This window comes from Trachymyrmex septentrionalis, unplaced genomic scaffold (assembly GCF_001594115.1).
Source record: "Trachymyrmex septentrionalis isolate Tsep2-gDNA-1 unplaced genomic scaffold, Tsep1.0 scaffold20, whole genome shotgun sequence".
NCBI classification, from domain to species: domain Eukaryota; kingdom Metazoa; phylum Arthropoda; class Insecta; order Hymenoptera; family Formicidae; genus Trachymyrmex; species Trachymyrmex septentrionalis.
The window spans coordinates 4,339,103-4,363,140 of NW_017305180.1; the positions used below are offsets into that span (position 1 = coordinate 4,339,103).

General features: G+C 30.8%; 4 protein-coding genes across 14 annotated transcripts; 1 reads left to right on the top strand and 3 right to left on the bottom strand.

Annotated features, from left to right (window-relative positions):
• Positions 1–9,947, bottom strand: LOC108747820 (UHRF1-binding protein 1). Of its 5 annotated transcripts, XM_018485647.1 has the most exons (19): positions 9,839–9,947; positions 9,095–9,296; positions 8,821–9,012; positions 8,500–8,725; positions 8,255–8,421; positions 7,988–8,147; positions 7,568–7,825; positions 7,242–7,481; positions 7,114–7,140; positions 6,602–6,694; positions 6,349–6,527; positions 6,025–6,262; positions 4,711–5,918; positions 4,497–4,631; positions 3,877–3,888; positions 2,425–2,796; positions 2,174–2,321; positions 1,921–1,934; positions 450–523 (listed from the first exon to the last, which is right to left on the bottom strand). In XM_018485647.1, exons 1-19 carry the CDS (start codon positions 9,880–9,882, stop codon positions 521–523), a joined length of 3,918 nt encoding a protein of 1,305 aa, XP_018341149.1. In that variant the 5' UTR covers positions 9,883–9,947; the 3' UTR covers positions 450–520. The 5 variants fall into 5 exon arrangements, with proteins under 5 accessions (XP_018341145.1, XP_018341147.1, XP_018341146.1 ...); XM_018485643.1 differs by lacking the exon at positions 1,921–1,934 and having other exon boundaries at positions 1–523; XM_018485645.1 differs by lacking the exons at positions 1,921–1,934; positions 7,114–7,140 and having other exon boundaries at positions 1–523.
• Positions 3,795–13,422, top strand: LOC108747821 (nucleolar GTP-binding protein 2). 6 transcript variants are annotated; one of them, XM_018485652.1, is made up of 3 exons: positions 3,795–3,799; positions 9,119–9,122; positions 11,223–13,422. In XM_018485652.1, exon 3 carries the CDS (start codon positions 11,228–11,230, stop codon positions 13,409–13,411), a length of 2,184 nt encoding a protein of 727 aa, XP_018341154.1. In that variant the 5' UTR covers positions 3,795–3,799; positions 9,119–9,122; positions 11,223–11,227; the 3' UTR covers positions 13,412–13,422. The 6 variants fall into 6 exon arrangements, with proteins under 6 accessions (XP_018341154.1, XP_018341153.1, XP_018341156.1 ...); XM_018485651.1 differs by lacking the exons at positions 3,795–3,799; positions 9,119–9,122 and adding an exon at positions 9,921–9,947; XM_018485654.1 differs by lacking the exons at positions 3,795–3,799; positions 9,119–9,122 and adding an exon at positions 10,481–10,534.
• Positions 13,423–13,519: 97 nt separating this feature from the next.
• LOC108747576 lies at positions 13,520–18,110 on the bottom strand. Its single transcript, XM_018485137.1, has 2 exons — positions 17,081–18,110; positions 13,520–14,470 (listed from the first exon to the last, which is right to left on the bottom strand). The coding sequence occupies exons 1-2, from the start codon at positions 17,562–17,564 to the stop codon at positions 13,722–13,724; spliced, it is 1,233 nt and encodes a 410-aa protein (XP_018340639.1). The 5' UTR covers positions 17,565–18,110; the 3' UTR covers positions 13,520–13,721.
• A 212-nt stretch (positions 18,111–18,322) lies between these two features.
• On the bottom strand, positions 18,323–23,874 carry LOC108747571 (glucosamine-6-phosphate isomerase). Of its 2 annotated transcripts, XM_018485128.1 has the most exons (6): positions 23,463–23,865; positions 19,898–20,060; positions 19,456–19,740; positions 19,006–19,364; positions 18,782–18,863; positions 18,334–18,564 (listed from the first exon to the last, which is right to left on the bottom strand). In XM_018485128.1, exons 2-5 carry the CDS (start codon positions 20,019–20,021, stop codon positions 18,786–18,788), a joined length of 846 nt encoding a protein of 281 aa, XP_018340630.1. In that variant the 5' UTR covers positions 20,022–20,060; positions 23,463–23,865; the 3' UTR covers positions 18,334–18,564; positions 18,782–18,785. The 2 variants fall into 2 exon arrangements, with proteins under 2 accessions (XP_018340631.1, XP_018340630.1); XM_018485129.1 differs by lacking the exon at positions 18,782–18,863 and having other exon boundaries at positions 18,323–18,564; positions 23,463–23,874.
• Positions 23,875–24,038: the final 164 nt, after the last annotated feature.

Here is a 24,038-nt window from a genome sequence, read left to right on the forward strand (position 1 = left end):
GCGATAACTATTTTATTTAAATAAACTAAAAATCTTTTTGCTTTACATGAAGATATCCCAAACTTCAGTCAAAAAAATGTTTCTGTTTTTATAGAAAATATAACTAATTAAGACTTAGTAGAACTGCAACATTTGGAACAATCAAAACAACTGGTATGCTATCTCTTAATAGACCATGAAGCTCTATTACTATCTTCAGGATCGTCTTCCAGTCTTTGATTTCGCAGCTCTGAAATAGTTTCATGTAAGAGTTTCTTTTCTTCCAGAAGACTCGCAATGTCATCTTCTGCGGCGCTCAAACGAGATCTTATTATATCCGATTCCTCTTTAACGCGCATTAATCTTGCATTTTCTTCTGACAATCTTTCTAGAGCTCCCATACGACGTCTCAATTCTTCATTATCTAATTTCAATTGCTTACTGAATTGTCTTAAAGCTTTTAATTCTCTCTCGCATTCTACATTCTTAAGCATTTTGTCACTTGATAATGCCGTATTTGAATGGGTCTCCTCTATTGCAGTTACTAAAAAGAAAAAAATTGCTGTTTGATCAACTAAAAGTTATATTGAATATTCCAACAAAAACATACAAACATAACACTATATAATTTCTTTCAAAAGAGATAATAATTAAAAAGAAATAAATATACTAATATAAATATAGATGTGTCTAGTCATACTAACATTAGATATATGCAATATAAAATATAAAAAATATATTTTTATGATAAAAAATAGATATAGCTTGAGTATATAAGACAAATATTATAAATCATTAACTAGGATACATGTATTTATGAAAGAATTTTTTGAACTTGAAATTCAATATCTATTTAATTCTTCATAATATAGTCTGTCTAATAAGAGCGTGACACTATGTAAACTTTTATTTAAATTTTAAAACTGTTGCATTAAAAATTTTTGGACAATGGAAGGATTCTTTCTCTATAAAGCATTATATAAAGTTATTATCCAACTTTTGCTAAAAATGACATATTTAACAATAAATAATACTTTAAAAGATTCGATTATGTTCCTTTGCACACAGCCAAAAGAACTGAAAGTTACGGGAAACGGCTGCAAAATACATAAAAAAAGTCTAAGGCGTTTGTAAACAAATTGATAAAGTGATATGAATATCGTTGATGATCTACTAAACCGTGGTAACATGAAAGATATCAAAGAAAGAGGATAAATAGATCATACAGTTATTATGTATGTGTAAAATATCGTTTTTATTTCTAATGAAAGAAAGAAAATAGTGTCGAAATATTAGACTGGCCACCACAATCATCAGATATAAATTCTAATTGACGATATATTATATTAAGTATTATGCTGCAGCGTAGATAGAAAGTATATACGATGGAACAATTATCTCGACAGATTCATTTAATGTGACGATCTTCATCTAAAGTATGCTGTAAAATTAATCAAAGCATACTTCAAAGATGTCAGACAATAATTGGCAATGGCAATGATTGAACTTATTAATAAAAATGTTATAATACTGATTGTACGTATGTCATTTTTCCATTTTTTAGTAATAAATAATTTAAAAATTATGTCGATCAGGCTCTTATCAAGTTATAAATAAAAAAATTATTAAAAATAACTAATCTCAAATATATAAAAAAATATTCTGCTATAATCAATTTTAGAGAAAGAGAGAGAGAGACCCTATATAAATTTAATAATACATAAAGTATAAAATAATGCATAATAAAAATTAAAATAATTATTGCTTGTAACTCAATAAATTTTTCTTTGTGTACAAAATAAGCTATAATTCATGCTTAAATGCTATATTTTATTTATATATTAATTATGTCTAGTTGAAATAATATATATTAAGCTGTGCAATAGTAATAAGCAGCGAGATCTAAAACTATTTGTCTACAAGTGTTATATCAATGCTCACATTCGAAAGGCCGCCTGGGTGCAGAGAACAATTACGCAATATGTAATATTAATTACTTCCAAACAGAAATCTGCCACTTGCGCAATGTAAAAATCTACATATAATACCAACTTACAGTTACATGTATTTACAGGCGCACAGGAACGACGTAACTAAGATTAATATCGCATAAAAATCGGAAAAGAAAAATCAACTCAATGTTAATTGCAAGTGGCAGAAACAAATGGACTCGTTCAACAACGGCGTTACTTACCAACGGGTTCAATGTGAAACACGCCGCTCATGTCCCGCGCTATCCTGAGTTTAGAAATATTCAAATCTATCGGGATCGGGCCTGGAGAAGTTATATTGTTTGGCGGACGATCTTCATTTAAACGTAACGATATATTTTCTAAGTATATCTGAAATAATAATATATGCGTTTGACAATAAATTTTAAGTTTATATTTCTAGAAGATATTATATCCAAGAAATGTACTTGATAATCTTCTGAGAATTATTTACCTGCATAGGAATTGGTTTAGGTATAATCTCGTCTTCTGCTAAGTCCGCTAAACCCGTTACCGAACTCATCGACAATGACATTCCTACGTTAGCGACTCTCATCTCTAATTTATCCTCGAATAAATTCATAACGCTCTCTTTGTCATACACATTGATGTCGGATGTACGAGATGTGTCTTGCTCAGTCAATCTAGTACGACCTTGAGATGCTGGTCTATTGCTGTCGCTCGTGTCTTTCTGACTAGCATCCGATAATCTACGAGAATCCTCTGGATTTTTTAAACTGTGATCCAAACGTAGTTTAATACGTGATCTGCAGTCAGAATCGGACGGTAATTCTATCCAGCCTCGAGATCGCGAACTGAATTTGGTCTATCAAACAGAATGTAAGAACATATTAAATATAGTTCTATGAATTGTGTTTATAGCTAATAAAATATCTATTTCCATATTGATTACGTTCAATTTACTGTTCAAATTGAAATATTATATTATGAAATTAGATGAAATATGATTTATACACTAAATGAGTTAATGATACCTTTTTGTTAGTTATGAATTATAAACAATTCAACAGCTTTAATAATGTATTTTTAAATCTATTAATTACAGCATGTAAAAATCTACTGTTAAATATGTTAACAAATTTTTCAAATGCTAAAACATTTTAGATTAAAATTTAATATATATAAAAATTGCAAGAATGATCTCATTCAGATGCAAAAGCGTATCAATGCGCTAAAGCGTTTTTAATGTATGAAGCAATATTAATAAACCTCATTAAAAATAATATACAAAAAATATATACAAAACTGAAATAATGTATATTTACAACGCCTAGCATAATCAAGCTTCACATATTGCTTATTGTAATTATCGTAATGCAAGCTTATTACAATACCATGCCATACATTTTATTACCGCAATCTAACTAAAAAAGCTAATAAAAAACTTTAAAATTGAATTTGTATCAACTGTGTATGGAAATCATAAATAATTAAAGCGTAACTTAGAATTGTAAGCATTCCAATTTAATAATAAAAAATAATATGCTCTTTAAAATTATTTTGTCAAACAAGAAAGATAAAAGCAGAAACATATAATGCAATTATTTACATTTTAATAAAGCAATGTTGTAGAAGAATATAATTATCACTGTACGTAATGCGATATAAATATGATATGATATAAATTGCTATTTTTTAATATACTTCCATTTGTGGTTAATATAGCTTTTTTGAATAAAAATTTGCATCTGCTAATAACTCTGCTATATGATAATTATTGTAATTACAATATTATAATTTGATTTATTAAAACATTATTAAAGTTTTGTTGATTCTACGAAATCCATCAACAGTGTGATAACAGCAATGTGATGTAGCTCAATACCAACACATGCATTTTTTTCACAGTGTCTAATAATAAATGTATGAATGGTTTTGCCAATACCTTTCTCTTGACCTGCCACAAGTGCCACATAAAAACATTCACAAGAGAAGGAGAGACGCGGTAGAGGCATGCAAAAAAAGTTAAAAGACAGAAATTGTATAAATATACATTTATAAAATATCAACTTGATTATATAATGTAAAAACAATTAGCAAATTACTGCGAGACTACTCAAGTATTAGTAGCTTATGCACAAGTAACCCGCTATTTCAAATATATACTCTAATTGAAAAGGATTACTATGACTTATAATCACAAAAAGTTCAATGCAGTTTATTAAAATTATGGCAAAATATTGTGTAGAGAGAAGTGATTTCTTTATGGTTAAAACTCAAATATCAAAAAGTTATTACAAAATACAAATTTACCGTATAAATATAATTTAATTATATTCGAGATACTTTAAATTAGCACACAAATGATGCTGAATAAATAAGCTATATATTATGTAAAAGTAACAAAATTTCCATAAAAGAAGAGAATAAATTTTTATTGCAGCAGTACAATTAATAAGGAATTTTGTTCGTTTAAAAAGAACATAATTATATAATAATATAGCGTAACGTATATATGTATATATTTATCTTATTTTACATCTATTAAAATATAATTTAACTCACCTGAAATTCATCCCAAGGAATAGATGAACACTCATCATTGTCAATATTAGAAACTTGAACTTTAATAACAGAAGAATAATCGCAAGATTGTTGTATAAATTCAACTTTTGACAGCTTGAATGTTGCCATGGAAACCTGTGGATAAGAAAATAAAATTCTATTTCTACTGTCTTCGATGATAATGAAAGCTTGTTCAATTGTCTATGATACTTGCTAGATCCTTCCTTTTGCATACGCTGTCCATAGATTTTTCACTTTGAGTGTCCGGCGTTTCTTCCACAACTTCAGTCGCTTCTTCTACGGCCGTTATCCTAATCGAGTTATCAATGCCGAATACTGCGTCAATCTTCCCTTGATCCTGTAGGCTTACCAAAACGTAATTCTCACTGTCCGAACTAACGTCACTTCTCATAGATACTGTATCGCTACTACCATCTTCCGGAGAGGCCTTCAAAGCCGAGTCGATCGATGTCATTAGATTGCTGAGTCCTTTTTTCATAGATGAAAGATTAACATTAAAATTATTCGGAATAAAGGGCGTGTTTGAATCCGACTTGCTATGCTTATGTGTGGTTTCCGTTGTATGTTTCTTTTCGTCGCTTGTATTGCCAACACTACTGTATTGCGGTCCACAACTCTCAGGAATGCACCACATTGCATTCATTGAACCCTCCTGATCGCCTTTCTTCGTACCATTTTGTTTAAAAGTGACAACCGGTTGTGTCGGAGCAGAATGCGAGTAATCCATTGATATCATCGATGATGCCTCACTCTGAGGTGTCTCTATGTCGTTGCTCGTGTTCATTCTCTTAGCGCTAAAATCTACTCGCGCGCTCACCGTGCTAGTATGCCAAACTGTGGACGGGCCGACGAAATCGTCCGCTATGCTGGACGAATCAGGCACAACAGATTCTAAATCACCGCCGGAATTCTCCTTACCAGGTGTATGCGACGGCATCACAAATGTCACTTCCACCTGCGGTATCAATGCGCCTATGATCAATGATCCACCATTCTCCACTTTCAAAATCTTATTTGAGTCCACAGCCAAGTACGTAGCCATCTCGGAAATTATCTCCGACAATCTAAGTAAGAACAAATACTGATAATGATTTATCTGTACGCTAACTAAATTGCTTATATATGCCAGCCCGTGAATATCGGCAGGCGACAGCTTCTCCGTGGCTGATGAGTCTGTAGTGAAGTAACACCAGAGTGTTAGAGGAAACGCATCTAGAAACGGTACAGGCCGATTTTGGCCAACAGCCCGTGCTCCGAAAAAATCTCCCCAAACGGGTTCCAAGTTGCAACACCATACATCTTTCGCCTCTGTCCATAAAAGTTCTCTGTTCAACTGACGAAGCAGCTCATTTACGGAATTGCTACTGAAATTGGGTGGTATTTGCCTAATATTATCAGTGCCTAAAATGTAAAACAAAAAGAAGATACAGAAAAAGAAAACTAATGAAAAAGGACTAATATATTGTATATATTGACAATATTGTAATGTAAGTATGTAAATACATACCTGCACAATGGGCTAGAAATTTATCCGTTACTACATGAAAATCTCCTGATTTACTGGGAAACTCTGCACCAAAGAACATTTGTCCCATTTGAAACGCATTGAGACACTGTGCCAAATCCGCCCTTGAAGATCTTTCTGTTGATCGAACATTTGTTATAGACGCTCTAGAGGTTTGAATATGCAAAGACTTGGGTCTGTCTTTCTGATTTGGATAATCCTGCTGACTTTCAAAAACTATCTAAAGATACAAATTTTAATATTACTAAAATGTGAATGGGATGATATATAAGTAATACAAATATATGCTAATATGTTCTAACTTACTCTTGGAAGTATAGCCTCTATTTTTACATCAAAATACATTAAGCGCGAAGAACTCAGCTTGTCCTTTCCCATAAGAGAATGATAAAGATTTAATGCAAAAGAATTAAACCAAAGGCATGAGCAAACATCGAAATTTACTTGAATGGGATTAAGCTGTACATAAAATTTAGGTGGTGGCACTAAAAAATTATACGTTGTTTAATAATAAAGTTATTAAATAGAATAAAAATATTTATATGAAATATCTGCTTACAGGGAAAAGTAATATCCCCCGGATAATAGTAATAAGTAAATTCAGCATGAAGTATTGTTACGTCTTCTGGAAGACTAAATCTGTCACGATCACCTAAATAAAAATTTAATTTAAATAGATATAGGAGTAATAGAAGTTGACTAAAATACGAAAGGAAAATTTTAATCTAACTACTATTTAAATCCGATCTCACATGCAATGATAATTTTATACGTCATTTTGTTAAAAAATTAAACAGTATTTAGCGGTACCATTTGTAAATAACATATACATATCTTGTATAATGTCTAAGAAACTTTTTTGTAATATGTAATATCAATATCTTTTAGGTACACGTCATTGCACATTGAATATTAAATTAAAGATTAATCTCAATTTTTTAACATATATATAAACTAAACATAATAAAAAAAGAGAAATAAAATAAATCTACTTGTTAGAATAAATTAAATTTAGCTAAAAACTTTATGTGCAATGTTACATTCAAACAAACAACTACTAATTTGTTGTACCTGATGTATGTTTTTTCCTGGTTTGAGCTGTATAATTACCAAATAAAATAATTATTGTCAAACTTGATGCGACTATTTTAATAAACAGCCTGATAAACAAATAACTCTAAGTATTAAATGTATAATACCTGAGATAAATTCTTTTGGCATTGGATTACGCGAAGTTGTTGTCACTTTGTACAAAGTAAAATCATCGATCCTGATAATAATGCACGTTGTCATCAGTTTGGCAAGTTGTTCCAAAACATAATTTTTCACAGGATTACCACTAGGATGTTGAGATTTCTTTTGCTCAGATGACGTGACATTTGAATTTTGTGGTTGATTACTTTTTTCTAAATGTTCTTTGGAACCTTTTATAGTGCTTCCTGCTTTAAATAAAATCGAATAATACGCAAAGTCTTATACCAATTATATATTATTCAAACATTTGATTGTTCAGATATATATGCACCTGTTATGTTTCCTTGACTTCTTGTTAAAGGAGAATGTTGTGTTCTCCCAGAATCTATGAGATCCATAAACTGACTTCGAAACGAACTCAATGATTGTTGCAACCATTGATTATGAGGTGTAACATTTTCTCTGTATTTGGCCCAATGTTTTCTATCCGCCATCGCCAAATGATATGGATAATAATCAATTTGAAATCTAACTATTGAAATTTGTAATGCACCACCATCCTTTAGATCAGGATGTAATGATCTGCCTCCTATTTTAATAACATAGTGTTAAGAGAGATAGTTAAAAACTATGTATATAATGCAGAAAATTCTAAATTGTATTAAAATATGTTATAAATAAATATATAAATAAAATAGTAAATAATATCTTAATAAATATGAAAACAAATACAAGTTTCTTTTGATCTTACCACCAGCATCATCACATAAGTGAAGATCAATGCGTTGTGAAAGAAAATGATATGATGTCTCTACAACATCATATCTCGTAAATATTTTCGAAATCGCTGTATTGTATTGACTCTTTGTTCTACTTTGTTGAGATATCTGTGCCTGATATTCTGGTAAAACCTTATAAGATAGACAAATTAATAATAAATTATTAGTTTTACACAAAAATTAATTAAAATTAATTAAAATAAAAATTAAATTAAATCGCAAATTAAATAAATGCAAACCTCTAACTTTCTTGCAGCTTTTGTTTTTCGTTCAAGAATAGTAGCTTTCTCGATAAGACCACCCAAAGAGTCAAGAAAGTGAAGCGCAGCCTTCAGTTGTGAATCTGTCAATACCCATAGAAGATCATCTAGGATAATTACTAATCTACAGTCCATAACGAAACAATCTGTAATAAAATAGATGATTTAGCAATAATGAATATGATGTATTCACTATCAAGATATTTACATCAACTTTCACAGACCTGATATCCTTTTCTTTATTGTAATTCGACATCTTGCTTGGTTTGTAAGTAAACGAAGTGGTGTCAAATTGTGATCCTTAGTACTTTGAGCTTCTATTCTGACAGTCTGCCATTCTAACTCTTTAAAGATAAGTAACTGCCCTCGATCAGGATCCTTCACTCTAGTAGTTCTGAGATCACAACGCTGCCATGTTGCTGACTTGGATTCTACCATAATCCGGTTCATCTAAATAATACAAAATGGTTATACTTAATAAATGATCATCTATTCAAAATCTTCAATTTACTATCCTCTATGTTGTATACTGTATAATAATATACCTGGACTGAGGCAATAAATGCAGGGCTTTTAAATGTAACCAGTACAGTATTGACAGCTACTGTTATTCCATCAATTACTTTATGTATAAAAGAATACTTTGCAGGACCAGCATATGATGATATACCCTGCGGGGAAGACATGCTTCTTAAATCCTCACATGTTTCTACATCTATATGTACCTCATCCAAACTCTGCAAATATAATATTTTAATTATATAATTTACAGTTTAATATTGTTATATCATATATTTATAATCAATAACTATCATTTACCAAAAAGATAGGAACACTTTTTAGTTTGGTCCATTGTATGCGAAATGAAACTTTATTGCACCAAGCATTAGTTAGTCTTAACCACGATGGCAGCTCTAGTAGATCTGTGAGGACCGTTTCATCAAGTTCTAAATTTGACAGTTCTCCTTCACCTTTAAATGTACTCAAATTTATCTTATCAGCAGATAAATTCTTGGTAAACCTAAAATATATAATATAAAAGCTCAACATGCAAAATATATATCATTTGGCAATAGTTATAAAAATAATAAGTTAAATAAATAATAATATACATTATATGTATGTACATACAAATTATAGAAAATTATTTAATTTATATACTTCATAATAGATAAATATAATTAGCATAGATATAATTAGCATAGGTATAAATTTTTATGCACAAGGTTATACAACTATTGCTAACTTAAATGTGCAAAACTTTTATTGATGAGAAAAAGTAGAAAAAATCAGTAGCATATGATGATAAGTATGTCAATTACAATGGGAGAGAACATTTTCATTCGTTATTTTTGAAGCTGCTCTACAAATATTGCACTTATGCAGAACACATAGGAAAGGAAGATGCATCAGCTGTATCGCAATGACAAGTTGTATGTCTCAACAATAAGGAAGTATAAGGAATGCGTTACGTGACGTGTGACTTGAACGGGACGATTTTTTTTTGGCGTGTCAGTTGCAACCGTGTTGTAGGTTAATCGATCGTGTTTGCACGGACAGTACCTCGACAGATGTTTCAGTAGCTGATTTTTGATAATCGAGACCATCTTTCGGTCGTGACGGTGATCTAAACTCTTACGATAATTAACAAGAGCTAATACGTCTTAACATGGTTAGTTTGACACTACACATATTTATGACGATCTACAGCGATCTTTATCACACACACGACACACACAAATATATGTGCATATAATGTGTATATATATATTATATATGTATAGCTCCACGAATGAAATGATCACGTCTTTATCTCATGCAACAAAAACTTCCTTCGCAGTTGCCACAGGCCTAGTTTCCATTGAGGGTTTAAACCGAATCAGAATGTAAGAACCAATCAACTACAGTCGAGTATTCCCCTATCGTTCGACTGTAACAGGGGAATACTTGACTGTAGTTGATTGGTTCTTACATTCTAATCCGATTTAAACCCTTAGTGGAAATTAGGCTACAATTGGTACCATTGATTGTGAAGTTGCCTATATTGACGTGCGATACAATACGAAAAAAGCGAGCTATCGATAATCGAACGATCCTAATGGCTCCTGCACAAAGATGCGGCTTACAGCATGATGTAAATAAGAGATAGCCAATTAGTTTATCACTTTTTCACAAAAAATGAAAGAATAATTGGCTACTGGCGCCGCGCAGAAAGTGTTCTGCCATATATACAGGTGCAGGAATTAGAAATCAATATAGGTTTGTTTTCTGACTGACCCAGTGTACACTTTTGAAACTTAAAGTGAGATAGGTATATGTTTTGTGTGTAAGGAAGTGTGAAGGTGTCTCCACAGTTTGATATTTGTCGAAAACGAGAGAGACTTTTAGTGCAGTCTAGTGCAGGAACGAAAAACAAACCATAGGTGTAATTGTAACTTAACCTAACATAAGGTGCACGTTGAATCACGTTGAATTTATTTGTATCATATTTGTATAAGTTGTAGTTTATCAACGTTTTGATTAATTAACGAATTTTTACTAATTACGTTTGGCGTAAGAATTTTGGTACGTTGTCAATTGTAATTTATTTTATAATAAAAACTAATATATAAATATAAACTATACAAATATAGAAAGTATAGAAGTATACATTGCTTTTATCGAATTTAAAACTACTTTTATGCGAAATATTAAAAGTGATTAAATTATTTAATGTATTTAATGTAGTAATATATTAATATATTATATATTCAATTAATATAATATATTATATTTAATATTTATTTAATTAGAATCAAACTATTTTTTACATATTTGATTTTAATATCTTGATGTATAACTTATAATGCCTTTTTCAATTGATAATGTTAAAAAAGAACTAAAGTTTTAAAAAGGTATTTTTTAATATGTTGTATATTTTATATATTAAGTGATACATTTGTTACAGACATAATGGCTAAAGCACATACCACTAATAAAGCCCCGCGAAAGCAGGGTTTTAAGCGTTCAGGACACAGTATGAATCCTGAACGTCCTACAGAAGGCTTGAAAGGAGTTGCTAAAGTACGAACGAAAGCGACTATTAAAAGATTACAGATGTATCGTAATCAGAGACCGAAACGCAATCGTGCTGGAAAAATCATTAGCCCTGCGCCATTTCAAGGCTGGAACACTTCTGGGACTACATCACGTGTGGAGCCATCCCAAAGATGGTTTGGTAATTCGCGAGTCATCTCACAGAATGCTTTGCAAAAATTCCAGAATGAATTAGGAACTGCCATGAAAGATCCTTATAAAGTTGTCATGAAACCTACTCAATTGCCTATAACTTTGCTTCAGCAAAAGGCGGCAAATGCAAGAGTACATTTGTTGGATACAGAAAGTTTTGAAAATGTTTTTGGTCCAAAGAAGATTAGAAAAAGACCGAATTTGGCAGCAACGTCGTACAATGAATTGAAGAAACTGGCTGAAGACAGGGAAGATACTTATAATAAGGAGAAAGATTCCAAAGACTATGACCTTGTCCGCGAGGATACTGGCGTAAAGGATGCACAAAGAGATTGGGTCATGTCAGCAGGACAAAGCAAAAGGATATGGAACGAGTTGTATAAAGTCATTGATTCCTCTGATGTTATTTTGCAGATATTGGATGCGAGGGATCCAATGGGAACTAGGTCTCCACCTGTGGAAAAATATCTGAAAACCGAGAAACCTTACAAACATTTAATATTTATCTTAAATAAAGTAGATCTTGTACCAACGTGGGTCACGCAAAGATGGGTTACCATTTTGAGCAAAGAATATCCAACGGTTGCTTTTCACGCTTCCTTAACACATCCTTTTGGCAAAGGTTCTCTGATAAATTTACTAAGGCAATTTGCAAAATTACACGTTGATAAAAAACAGATCAGTGTTGGTTTCATAGGGTATCCTAATACAGGAAAGAGTTCCATCATAAACACCTTGCGTTCCAAAAAGGTCTGTAAAGTGGCGCCTATAGCTGGAGAAACAAAAGTGTGGCAGTACATAACTCTTATGCGCCGTATCTATTTGATAGATTGTCCCGGTGTCGTTTATCCGTCGACGGAAACCGACACTGAAAAAGTATTGAAGGGAGTAGTGAGAGTAGAACTCGTTCAGAATCCAGAAGATTACATCGTCTCTGTCCTAGAAAGAGTGAAACCTGAGTACATTCGTAAGACATACAAAATAAATGTATGGATACATCATGTTGATTTCTTGGAAAAATTGGCGCGTCGAAGCGGCAAGCTTCTAAAGAAAGGAGAACCTGACATTGCAATTGCTGCACGTATGGTACTCAATGACTGGCAACGTGGTAAACTGCCTTTTTATGTTGCACCTGTGGGCTACGAGGAACCCTTATCAAATCAAACAGTTAATATCAATGAAACTGTTATTATACAAGATAATGTGTTAAAAATCACCGATAATAAAGAAGCACAAGAAACTGATAATCTACTTTCAAAAGAGATAAAGAATCAGCTGACAGTGACACAAGATTTTAGAAAAATACGCGTTGGATTGCCTTATTCTGGTGACGATGTTAAGACTCTAGAGCAAGATAAATCTTTCAGTGAAAGTATCGTAGAGGATGATAGTAGTGTGGAAAGTGAATCGGAATTGGAGAACTCGAAATCAGAAGATGTGAACACAAAAAATGACTCGTGTACTATAGAAGATAAATCTGATTTACAAGTAACAGAAAATTTAGATGATCAAGATAGTGTGAACGATTCTTCGAATAATGATGATAACGTTCTCAATGATAACGCAGATAAAAAAGATTATGATATGAATCAAAGCAACGAGTATTCAGATACAGAATTTTTGTCTATCGCACAAGATAATCTGAAACAGAGTGTATTCGATGTCATAGATAATGAATACGATTCCAGCGATACTGAAATGTTTTCTTCTAAAACAGTCTCAAGTAATGATATACAAAGTGTCTCATCAATGTCTCGTAAAAAAACGAAAGAAATATTAACAAGCAAACAGCGAAGAGCTATAGAACGTGCTAGTAAAAGAAAAAAGATTGGAAGCAATTTCTACGAAGTCACAAATGTGAAGAACAGGAATAAAGATAGGAAAGTACCCAAGGTCAAGAGAAAATAAATCTATTTTAAAATAAATTACATTTTACTCAAATATTTGTAAAATAAAGAAAACTTAATGAAGTGTTGTAAAATATATATTTTATACATATATTCGTTAATTTTGCTAAATTATAGATATATACACATCCATTTTCTTCTATAATTTGCCTCGTCCTTTTATCGCTTAATGATTCATAAAGGATGAAGCAAAACAATGTGTAACGTAGTTACACATGTAGCACTATCATTTGCGTTATCGTACAATCGTAAATATATTTATATGTAATTTGATATTTCAAAATATTTTCTACTTTTTTCCTATACATTACCTATATCCAGTCGTGTTTAATAAAATATAACATGACCTTTCGCAATCGTTGAATGAACAATTGGTTCCCTTGATAGCTCATCAAGACGTCTTTCATATTCTCGTGCTTCAATTCAGTCTCCTGCACGTTTAGTGTAAGTATTTTAAGCATGAAGAACAAATGCATAGACTCGAGCCTGGCATCAATGAGCAGCTTAGCATCGAATTTCTCTCTGCTAAACGGCTCGATATCGCAATCCATTCGATTCAGCACAGCCAAAAATGTCTCGTGGTAGAGATCTATTAGTTCTTCGATATGATCCTCGCACAAAATCTCTGTGCTAGAGAACAGGAAAAAGACCATCTCGCGCAATGGACTGAAAAATAGATAATTCTGAAAATCCACGAATTTAATATCATCTACGTGACCGTTCTCATCACGATGGAACATGATGTTGTTCACCCAAAAGTCCGCGTGGATAATAGTGGACCACGGTTCATCGGGCGTCATTGTCCAAAAGCCATGTGTGAACGAGTCGCGAATGGCAGCTTCGCATCGATCGACGTAAACAGATAATTCTGAGTCCTCTGCTATCATCTTCAGCATATCTGCTTGGAAGTGCTCGAACTCCTCCATATTAAACTTCACGCATTTACTGCGTTCCTTTAATATCTCGAAATACTCCGGCCGCTTGTACTTTGTAGCCATCCCTAGCGCATGAAATCTCGCCATCGCCCGTATCGCGACTCTCGAGTGTTCAAGATCGCATCCTGCAATTCAAACAAAAAAGTTATGCATTTTTCATAATAGATACTAACTGACTAAATGTATTTATATCTTATTTATATCTTCTAATTAATCTAATAGTTTATTTATCTTAAAATATGTAAGAGACTCGCACAATCAGTGAAAACGCAATGTCATGCAATTGTATTGATTTTATATGAAACATTTTTCACGATAAATTTTATAAAAATCATTATGACATAATGCTACTCGATGTATTTCCTGAGTATATCAAGAGAAATCGCATAAAACTTGAAAAAAATAGGGTCAAGGAAATTGACACTATAAATTATGTTTTACTAACATTATAAATCATGCTGATAAGGACAAAAAGACATCATTGTATTACGATAAATGACAAATCTCTTGTAATTGATTTATTATGCTGTACTGAGTATTGTGTCTTTAAATAAAAATTAATTTAAATCATCATTATTGTATTAATAATTTATACAATTTATAAAATTATATTAACTGTTTTTATTATTATATTTACTTTTTTTTATATATTACAAAATATTCCGTGAGGAAATCTGTAAACTTCTATAATGTATTCTAGAAGTCATTTTAAATAAAAAAGTTTAGATACACTAAGTCAGTTCAGTTATCGAAATATAGATAATTTTATGAATATTGTTACAGGAGAGAAAAATATTAAACATTTATAATTTTTAGATGTGAATATAACAAGCAACAGCCTATTTGTAAGCAAAAAGGAAATTTCAAAATAATATTAAGGGAAAATAATATTCACCTAATAAAATAATAAATTTATAAAATTTAATAAAAGTTATAAATATTTTTCACCTGTTACAATATTAAAATTATCTAAAATTGTTTTCATAACTGAAGCGAATTGACCTATAGCTAAAATTGCTATCTGTCTTCCCTGGACAACGCCTCTTGTTAGAGTATCCAGGAATGTCTGGGGAGATTTTTTGAAAGCGTCCGGGATAATTATAAGCGTTCAAAAATTTTCTATGTACAGGGTGTCAAATAAGTTTTGACAAAATGCTCGTGTGTAGATAAAGCGAACTAAACTGAGTCGAAAAGTCCTCTACCATTTTGCAATTTTCGCAATAGTTAACAAGATAATAATTACTAAAAATTACCGAATACTAGTCTTCAATAATGTTTTTCTCAAATACTATCAACTTTACAGAAAAACTGCAACAGACAAAAATTGTCGATTTTCTTCTCAAAACTTTAAGAATTTTTTCAGAATTTTTCATTAACTTTTAAGTACTACATTTTCTTTTTATTGGCAGCTATTTTTACTAACATAAGAATATACAATATTAAAAAATTCTGAAAAAATTCTCAGAATTTTATGAGAAGAAAATAAACAATTTTTGTCTCTCGTTTTTTTTTCTGTAAATTATATTAATAGTATTTGAGTAAAAAATTATTGAAAATCAATATTTAGCAATTTTTAAGTAATATCTTGTCAACTATTGCGAAAATTGCAAAATGTGATACAGGACACTTTTCGATTCAGTTTATTCCGTTCTATTTACACACGAGCGCTTTGTCAAAATTTATCAAACACCCTGTATTTTGCTTTGACCTCTCCCGCGCTACTTTATATTAATCTCGATCTATAATGACTACGTAATCTCAACTAATAGCAAAATGTGATTTTTTAAAATTAATTTATTATGTGTAATGTTGCAAAATAAAAACTAATAAACTATTATTAATGTTTTATATTTATGTATTTATTTTAAAAATACTAATAAGAACACTAAGTAGAAACATTCGAAACCTGTAATAAAACTTGATTTTAAATAAAAACATTCTATATTTATTTTCCAATTTAAATTGCTTTTTGCTCTAAGTGTGAATGAATAATTAGATGTAATATAATTATTTGGTGACTGTGCTAATCAATTTTACTAATCCATACAAATTTTTGAATGCATCCGAAGTTATAAGGGAAATGATCGGGGGTTTTGTCTAGCAAGTTTTAGTGTTAAAAATTTTGAAATGGTAATTCTACCTATAATGAATTTTTTTCTTTAAAATGATTTCTAGAATACATTTTAGAAATTTTTCGGTTTTCTCACAAAATATTCATCATTTTCATAAAGACTGTGTTAATCGTATTATAAATAAGAATTTAAATAAACATGTTAAATTATAAAGTTTTCATTAGGAATTCGAGAAGCTCACAAATAATTTATTATACTAAACTGAACATTTTTCTCTAGTTTATAAATTATAGAAATTTTTAATTCAAAGGAGGATGCCTATGATATAGGGGAGTTTTTGCCCCAGAGATGAAACTTCTAAAACCGATAAATTCATTTAGAGCCTCGCTCGTTCTCTGCCTCTCGCGCCTCCGCGTCGTCACTTCGGTAAAACTTTAAATATGATTTTTTTCAACTTTCCTCGCCGATAAAAAAGTGGAATTTATTATTGCGCGATAAATTTCATCATATTCTAAATGAATTTATCGGTTTCAGAGGTTCCATCTCTAGGGCAGAAACTCCCCTATATCGTGGGCATCCTCCTTTAAATATTCATAAAAACATTAAAATAAACTCAAAATTTCACTAATGTATTTCAAATAAATAAGGTATTTAACGCGTTACCTTTAGCTCTATCGCCATTGTAATAACCGCGTGTCCTTAAGTTTTCCATTAAAATAACAGCGTTATCATCGAAATCGACATTTGGAGTCAGCGACAATCGAGACTGATAATATTTAGGTAATATATCAAATATTTCATTTTCCTTCAAGCCCATTTCTTTTTCCAGCTCTTGGTAATAAGGTACGATGTTTTCATACATGAAGATTTCCTTTTTGAATGTGAATGGGGAATCAAAGATTTGCCGTTGGAATTCCGTCGGCGGCGACATCTTCGCAATGAGATAAAGATCTTCCTCTTCTGACTCATCGTTGCGCTTAATTACGGCATGAACACTTAAAATGCTACTACCATAATTCTCGCCAGGCTGCAGCAAATTCTTAGTCGTATAATGGACCACTATCAACTGATCGCCGAATGTACGACTTAATATCGGTTGCAATTCGCGCAGTTCAATCGTCTTCAATTCTTGCTGATCGTTGCTCATGATTATCGCACAGGCAAATAATATCAGGAAAAACTCGTATCTACATTAATTATCACGTTTCGTGTCGGGCGGACTGTACGAGTCGAGATAATACGTGTGAATGAAGCGCGCACGTATCTCTGCATGTCCCACATCGGGCAATCATTTTATTTGTAATAGCTACAACCATTGCCACTGCCACCGCCTTCGCCTCGGCTGGTGGAGGTATGATCCGCCTCCTCCCTAGTCTCATACTAATATCTACATCGTTACGTAGTTACTATTACTCAACTATGTTGCCTATATTGAGATTAATTTCCGCGTGCACATTATTAACTCACACATACAAAGTTTTGTCAAACACCGTTTTTCCGTTCTTGGAACGATGGAGATTTCCCCTGCCAATGATTGTCAGCTTCGTTTCTCTCACTTTCCACAATCAGTTTGTCCCTGTTTCTCTTTGAGGGACCTACGACTATCATGTGATTCACGTACAATCTCCGTGTTCTATTTGTCACTATTTCTACAATAAACTGTGTTGCGCAATAAGCATCTTCTGCGAATATAATACTCATGTATTATAAAAAACTATGTTATTGCCTTGTCTTTTTTTTTATGTTGGAAAGGAAAATTAGATTAAATAATTTCGGATCATAATCACTAAAAATGCTCCTATAATACGGCAGTAAAAAGGATATTTTTATTTCTGAAATAACAGAATAATGATATAAAAATATATTTTTCTAACATTCATATGGCAGTTGTGTATAAGATAGTATATATAATTAAAATTTGTATATGTAAGTATATGATTAAAATAGAGAACATAAAATACAAATACATTGCATTATATAATCTCTAATCACTCTAGCTTCATAGCCTTATCGTCCATATGTTAAAACTTTCAATTTTTATCCCCGTGAAAATTCATTATAACTTTTACGAATTGCTGATGATGACAAAATCTTTATATTGGCCGATTTTCTTGTTCGATTAATTTGCTATGAATGTCCCATAAATTCTACAAAAAAAGATTATAAATTTAATTACATAGGATAATCATTATAACAAATTTGCATAAAAAATAAGAATAGAACATAGAATTAATATCTTATCTCTAATCTATCTAATATATTCTTTTTATTAAAAAATATTTTTTATAGGAAGGAAAATGGATATGTATAACTCGTATAATGCAAAAAATTTTGATTGAGCATAAAAGTCATGAAAATAGCTACCGTTTCAATTGTTTTGCACTGTACGGCGGGGGATTGCATTTCCATCTTCCTCAATCAATTTGCGATGTACATCACTGAGCGCCTAAATAGTATATAAATTGAATAACATTGAATACGAGACGCAATTTCAACATTGTGCCTGAATGTAATCAATGTTTCTACTTCATGACAAAAAAAGAGTGCTAAGTCATGATGTCATGATATGACAAGATAGATGAGATTACCTTGAAGTATTTAACAGTTTTTACACGTAACTCCAGAGTTGCGTCTTCATCACAAATTATAAGCGTTCGAGGATGTTGTTGAAACGCAGATACCGTCCACATATGGTTAATGCCTTCTTCTATAGCTTTGTAAAGGGCAAAAGCTTTGTGAGATCCGGTGATAAGAATCATTACTTCCTTAGCGTCCATTACGGTACCAACGCCTACAGTCAGTGCTTGTTTTGGTACTTTGTTAATATCATTTCCGAAAAATCTTGCGTTGGCTTCCAAAGTGTCTTGCGCAAGAGTTTTCACTCGTGTGCGAGAAGCTAACGACGAACCTGGTTCATTGAAGGCTATATGTCCGTCTGGTCCGATACCTGTAAATAATTTTAAAAATTATTTTCAAATTCTTATTACATCTAAAAATCTTTTGTTTAATGAATTAATTTAATAAAACTGTTGTTGTACCTCCGATAAATAATTCGATTCCGCCAGCCTCTTTGATCATTTTCTCAAAATTATCACACTCTTTTTCGAGATCCGTCGCATTTCCATCAAGTATATGCACATTTTTCGGATCGATATCTATATGTTTGAAGAAATTATTGTACATATAAAAGTGATAAGATTCTGGATGATCTCTCGGTAAATCAACATATTCGTCCATATTGAATGTCTTAACATACTTGAAGGAAATTTTGCCTTGTTGATAATATTCTATAAGCTTTTTATACATCCCCAAAGGTGTCCCTCCTTAATGGAAAGGAAACAAAAAGAAAAGATTATTAAGATGATAATATTAATATAGCATATTAATAACATATAATTAATAATCAAATATTTAAAAAAGTTATTGTTAATTTAATTATTAAACATTGGTTTATCTTTTTATTTTATTAATGTTATATACCTGTAGGGAGACCGAGAACAAAATACTTGTTCTCATTAGGATTAAAATCATTGATTCTCTTTAAAACATACTTCGCAGACCATTCTGCGACATAGTCCACGTTATCGCAAATTACGAGACGCATAATAAATATATTAATTTTGCACACAGTCAAATAATTGCACTGTAACATAAACAGATATACAATTAGTATCATTTTAATATTGAATTAATATGTTACCAAATCTAATTATGGACGATTCTACACATTAAATCAGATAGCAAATAAATAATAGCGAATATTTTTCTCTTTCATAATTTTTTGTTCTTATACGTAATATTAAAAGATATATTTATATTAAGTTTTACTGTTAGAACCATAATGTTTTTCAAAATACGGAATTTTTTGAAACAAATTCCAAGGTCATACATTTAAAACATTCCAATTTTCAAACTATTTAAAATACATGAATCACCCAAACGTTTAAGTAAATTTATCACATTTTTTTTTAATTACATTTTAAAGCGTGAATAGGCAAATTTTTAAATAATATATATTTTATGATCGATAAATATGTATTTAAATTTTTTAGTTTTTAACTCATTCTCTAAATTATAAAAAATGTAATATAATTCCTTGATTATTTTTAAAATATGACTAACAATAAATAAAAAGTAATTAAAATTTAATATTATTTATGATTACTCATATACTCTAGAGATGTAACGTTACAATAAAATATACCGCTTCTTAAATAGTATATTTAAAATAGCTTTTAAAAATAATATATAATAATAAGATTTTATTAAGACCGATATGAAATTAAATACTTAAGTATAAGTAAAGCTCTTTTTAAAATACCAAGATTTCAGAGCTTGATATTGCCTTTCCTGTTATGGTTGATTTTTATGGCTGTTGTTTATTAGAGATAAAGTGATGTATATTTTGTCTAATAAGGATACAACTTTCTTGCAAAAATAATATATAATAATAAGATTTTATTAAGACCGATATGAAATTAAATACTTAAGTATAAGTAAAGCTCTTTTTAAAATGTCAAGATTTCAGAGCTTGATATTACCTTTCCTGTTATGGTTGATTTTTACGGCTGTTGTTTATTAGAGATAAAGTGATGTATATTTTGTCTAATATGCAACTTTCTTGCAAGTTCCTCTTGAAAATATTAATGTTCCTTTCCATAATAAAAGAATAACATATAAAACACGAAACTTAAAAAAAGATATATAAAATATTAAGAATAATTTTTTTACGGGTATAATATTTTTAAATACATAAGCATATCCAAGTCTACTTTCGAGCCTGACGGTCAAAGCTAGATAATCTTCTAAATGCTTAAATAATTCACAGTGAATTATCTATATCCTATATATATATATATATATATATATATATATATATATATATATATATATATATATGTATGTACATGCATATATATCATATTTTTGTAGTTATTCAAACTGCGCACCGAAATTTTTCCGGACTTTATCAAACGCAATTAAATTACTGTAAGTATTTACAAATAATATACCGTAAAAAAATTATCCTTAATATTTTATATATCTTTTTTTAAGTTTCGTGTTTTATATATTATTCTTTTATTATGGAAAAAAACATTAATATTCTCAAGAGGAACTTGCAAGAAAGTTGCATCCTTATCAGACAAAATTTATACATCACTTTATCTCTAATAAACAACAACCGTAAAAATCGAGAATAACAGGACCATAACAGGAAAGGCAATATCAAGCTCTGGAATCTTGACATTTTAAAAAGAACTTTATAAAACTATAAAAAATAAACTGCTGTTTTATTATATATAGGGTGTCCCACTTTAAATAATGCATTAAGATCTTTCAAAAACTTTGGTAAATACGAAAAAATGTTTCAAGCAAAAGTATGGTTCGGAGGGGGACATAAGAAGGTACCACTGATTTGACTTTGACCTGACCTTGGCGACGCTATCCATGGACAAATCAATGGTATCTTCTTACATCCCCCTCCGAACTATACAACTTTTATTTGAAACATTTTTCCGTATCTACCATAGATTTCGAGAAATCTTAATACATTATTTAAAATAAGATACCTTTATATAGATGTCCCATTTTAATTTACGGTAAACATTTCGAAATATATGACAGCTACAAAAAAATGTTTCAGACAAAAGTGAAACGGTTTCGAGAGTGTATTTTGATCATGTTTTTTTTTAGATGAGAAAGAAAAAGAGCAAGCGCCAAAAAGATATATTACTTCCACTTTTTTAAATAAAATAATATAATTTTTTTAATAATATAATTCTAATTATTCTATACATAAAAATACGAGTTATACATTACAGTACGAGTATTAAAAAATTAACAGTTTACAAGATACTTAATATTTCATGTCAATATATACCAATATTAAAATATAACATATCGTGTAAGCTATTAGATCCCTTCCTTAATACTTTTAAATGCAGAATAATTAAACGAATTATATTATGTAAAAAAATTATATAATTTCAGTTTAACAAACAAAATTAATCTTGAAATCTCTGAGGTGCTTCTATCTGGACAAAAATTATTGTCATATGAGAGCCTCTTTTGTGCCATGCAATTTTGATTATACATTAAGATAAAACATCCTGTATATAATATTCATGAGCTACTCTCTTCTACAGAGTAATGTCTTCTACTGTCACTCTGATTTTATAAGAATTTGTAAGGTATACAAAAAAAGTATATACAAAAAAAAATGTATGGGAATACACATGGAAATGCATACATATACTTATATCACTCCACAGATTTTCGAAATTTGACATTAAAAGAAATGATCAAAGAAATGTTTTCAAATAGAGATAGAATGTAAATGTAAAAATAAAATTTAAGAAACAACTTTCCTAAGATAAAATTGATAAATTCCATGAAAAAATCCTAATAAAAGAAGAATCCTTTCAATATCCTGTTTTCCAAGTTTTTCCAAGTAATAAATGAATGATCATTATAACATATAATTTCAAGACTACAAACAAACTTTTATCTACCAGACATATTTGTGCATTCATGTCTCAAAGATAAACTCGTGACACTTTAACCTTCCATCTTATATGCATAATAACTATAAAATAATTTCGTATGTACTCTTCAGATTCATGTAAAACATTTTGAAGAACATTTTGAATATATTAATATATACTTAAGTAACTTCTCTATAGCTTTCGACAAATATAGATTATCAACTTATAAGAAAGTTATAAATAATATTTTCATATCACACTATTATTAATCAAGATTACAAAAGAATATGTCGGTAGTACCAGAGTGTCTAAAATTTGTATCAATAGATACACAAACACATTTATTTTACGAAGCCTTCTTTCCTTTTCTTTGAAATTAATAGCCAGCGGCTGTTGACCTCCATAAATTAATCGCATCTAGAGAACAGGGAACCAACCGTTATGCTATCTAATTAATATATATTTTCCCATTTCTGTCACAAGAAGCTGTAACTCGTAATAAAAAATACCCTCCGAGGAGCAAAGAGCCGCACAGAGAAGCGATCTGGAAGAGCACGAACCTGCTGAATGAATCGTCGTGTCGGCCGCACCTCTGGTCAGTGACTGATTATTGAATCAGCTGATTTGACGTACGTTAACCTTAATTTTGCGTAGCCCGGTCTCGGCGATTTCTCCTCGAGGCTCAAGTGTGGCGGCCCGCCTGTTCCTTTTTGGGTCAACTCATCGCCATACAGGTCTTTATCGTAGCTCTTATAGATAAGGGTGCAATCTGAAATTTTCGAGACTCCGTGCCACTATTTTTATCTGTTTTCTTATCACTCACAAATACGAGAATCAACCTCTGTACTGTTGCTACGCATTCTTGAAATGCACAATAGGTCTGCTCCTTATTTCTGAATTGGTGCACGCGGTGCAATAAATTGAAGTGAAACAAATATACGCTTGCTTCACTTCAACTTATTGCACGGCGTCAGTTCAGAGAGTGGAATAAACAGCTAATTAAACACGGACGAACAAACTTATGTTTTTCAACATTGGCAGAAACTGCATACTCGGTGCACTTAATCCAATCTAATCTGATTTCAATGTAAAAGTGAGATAATCTCTTAATAAGATGCACAATGTATACTTTTCAA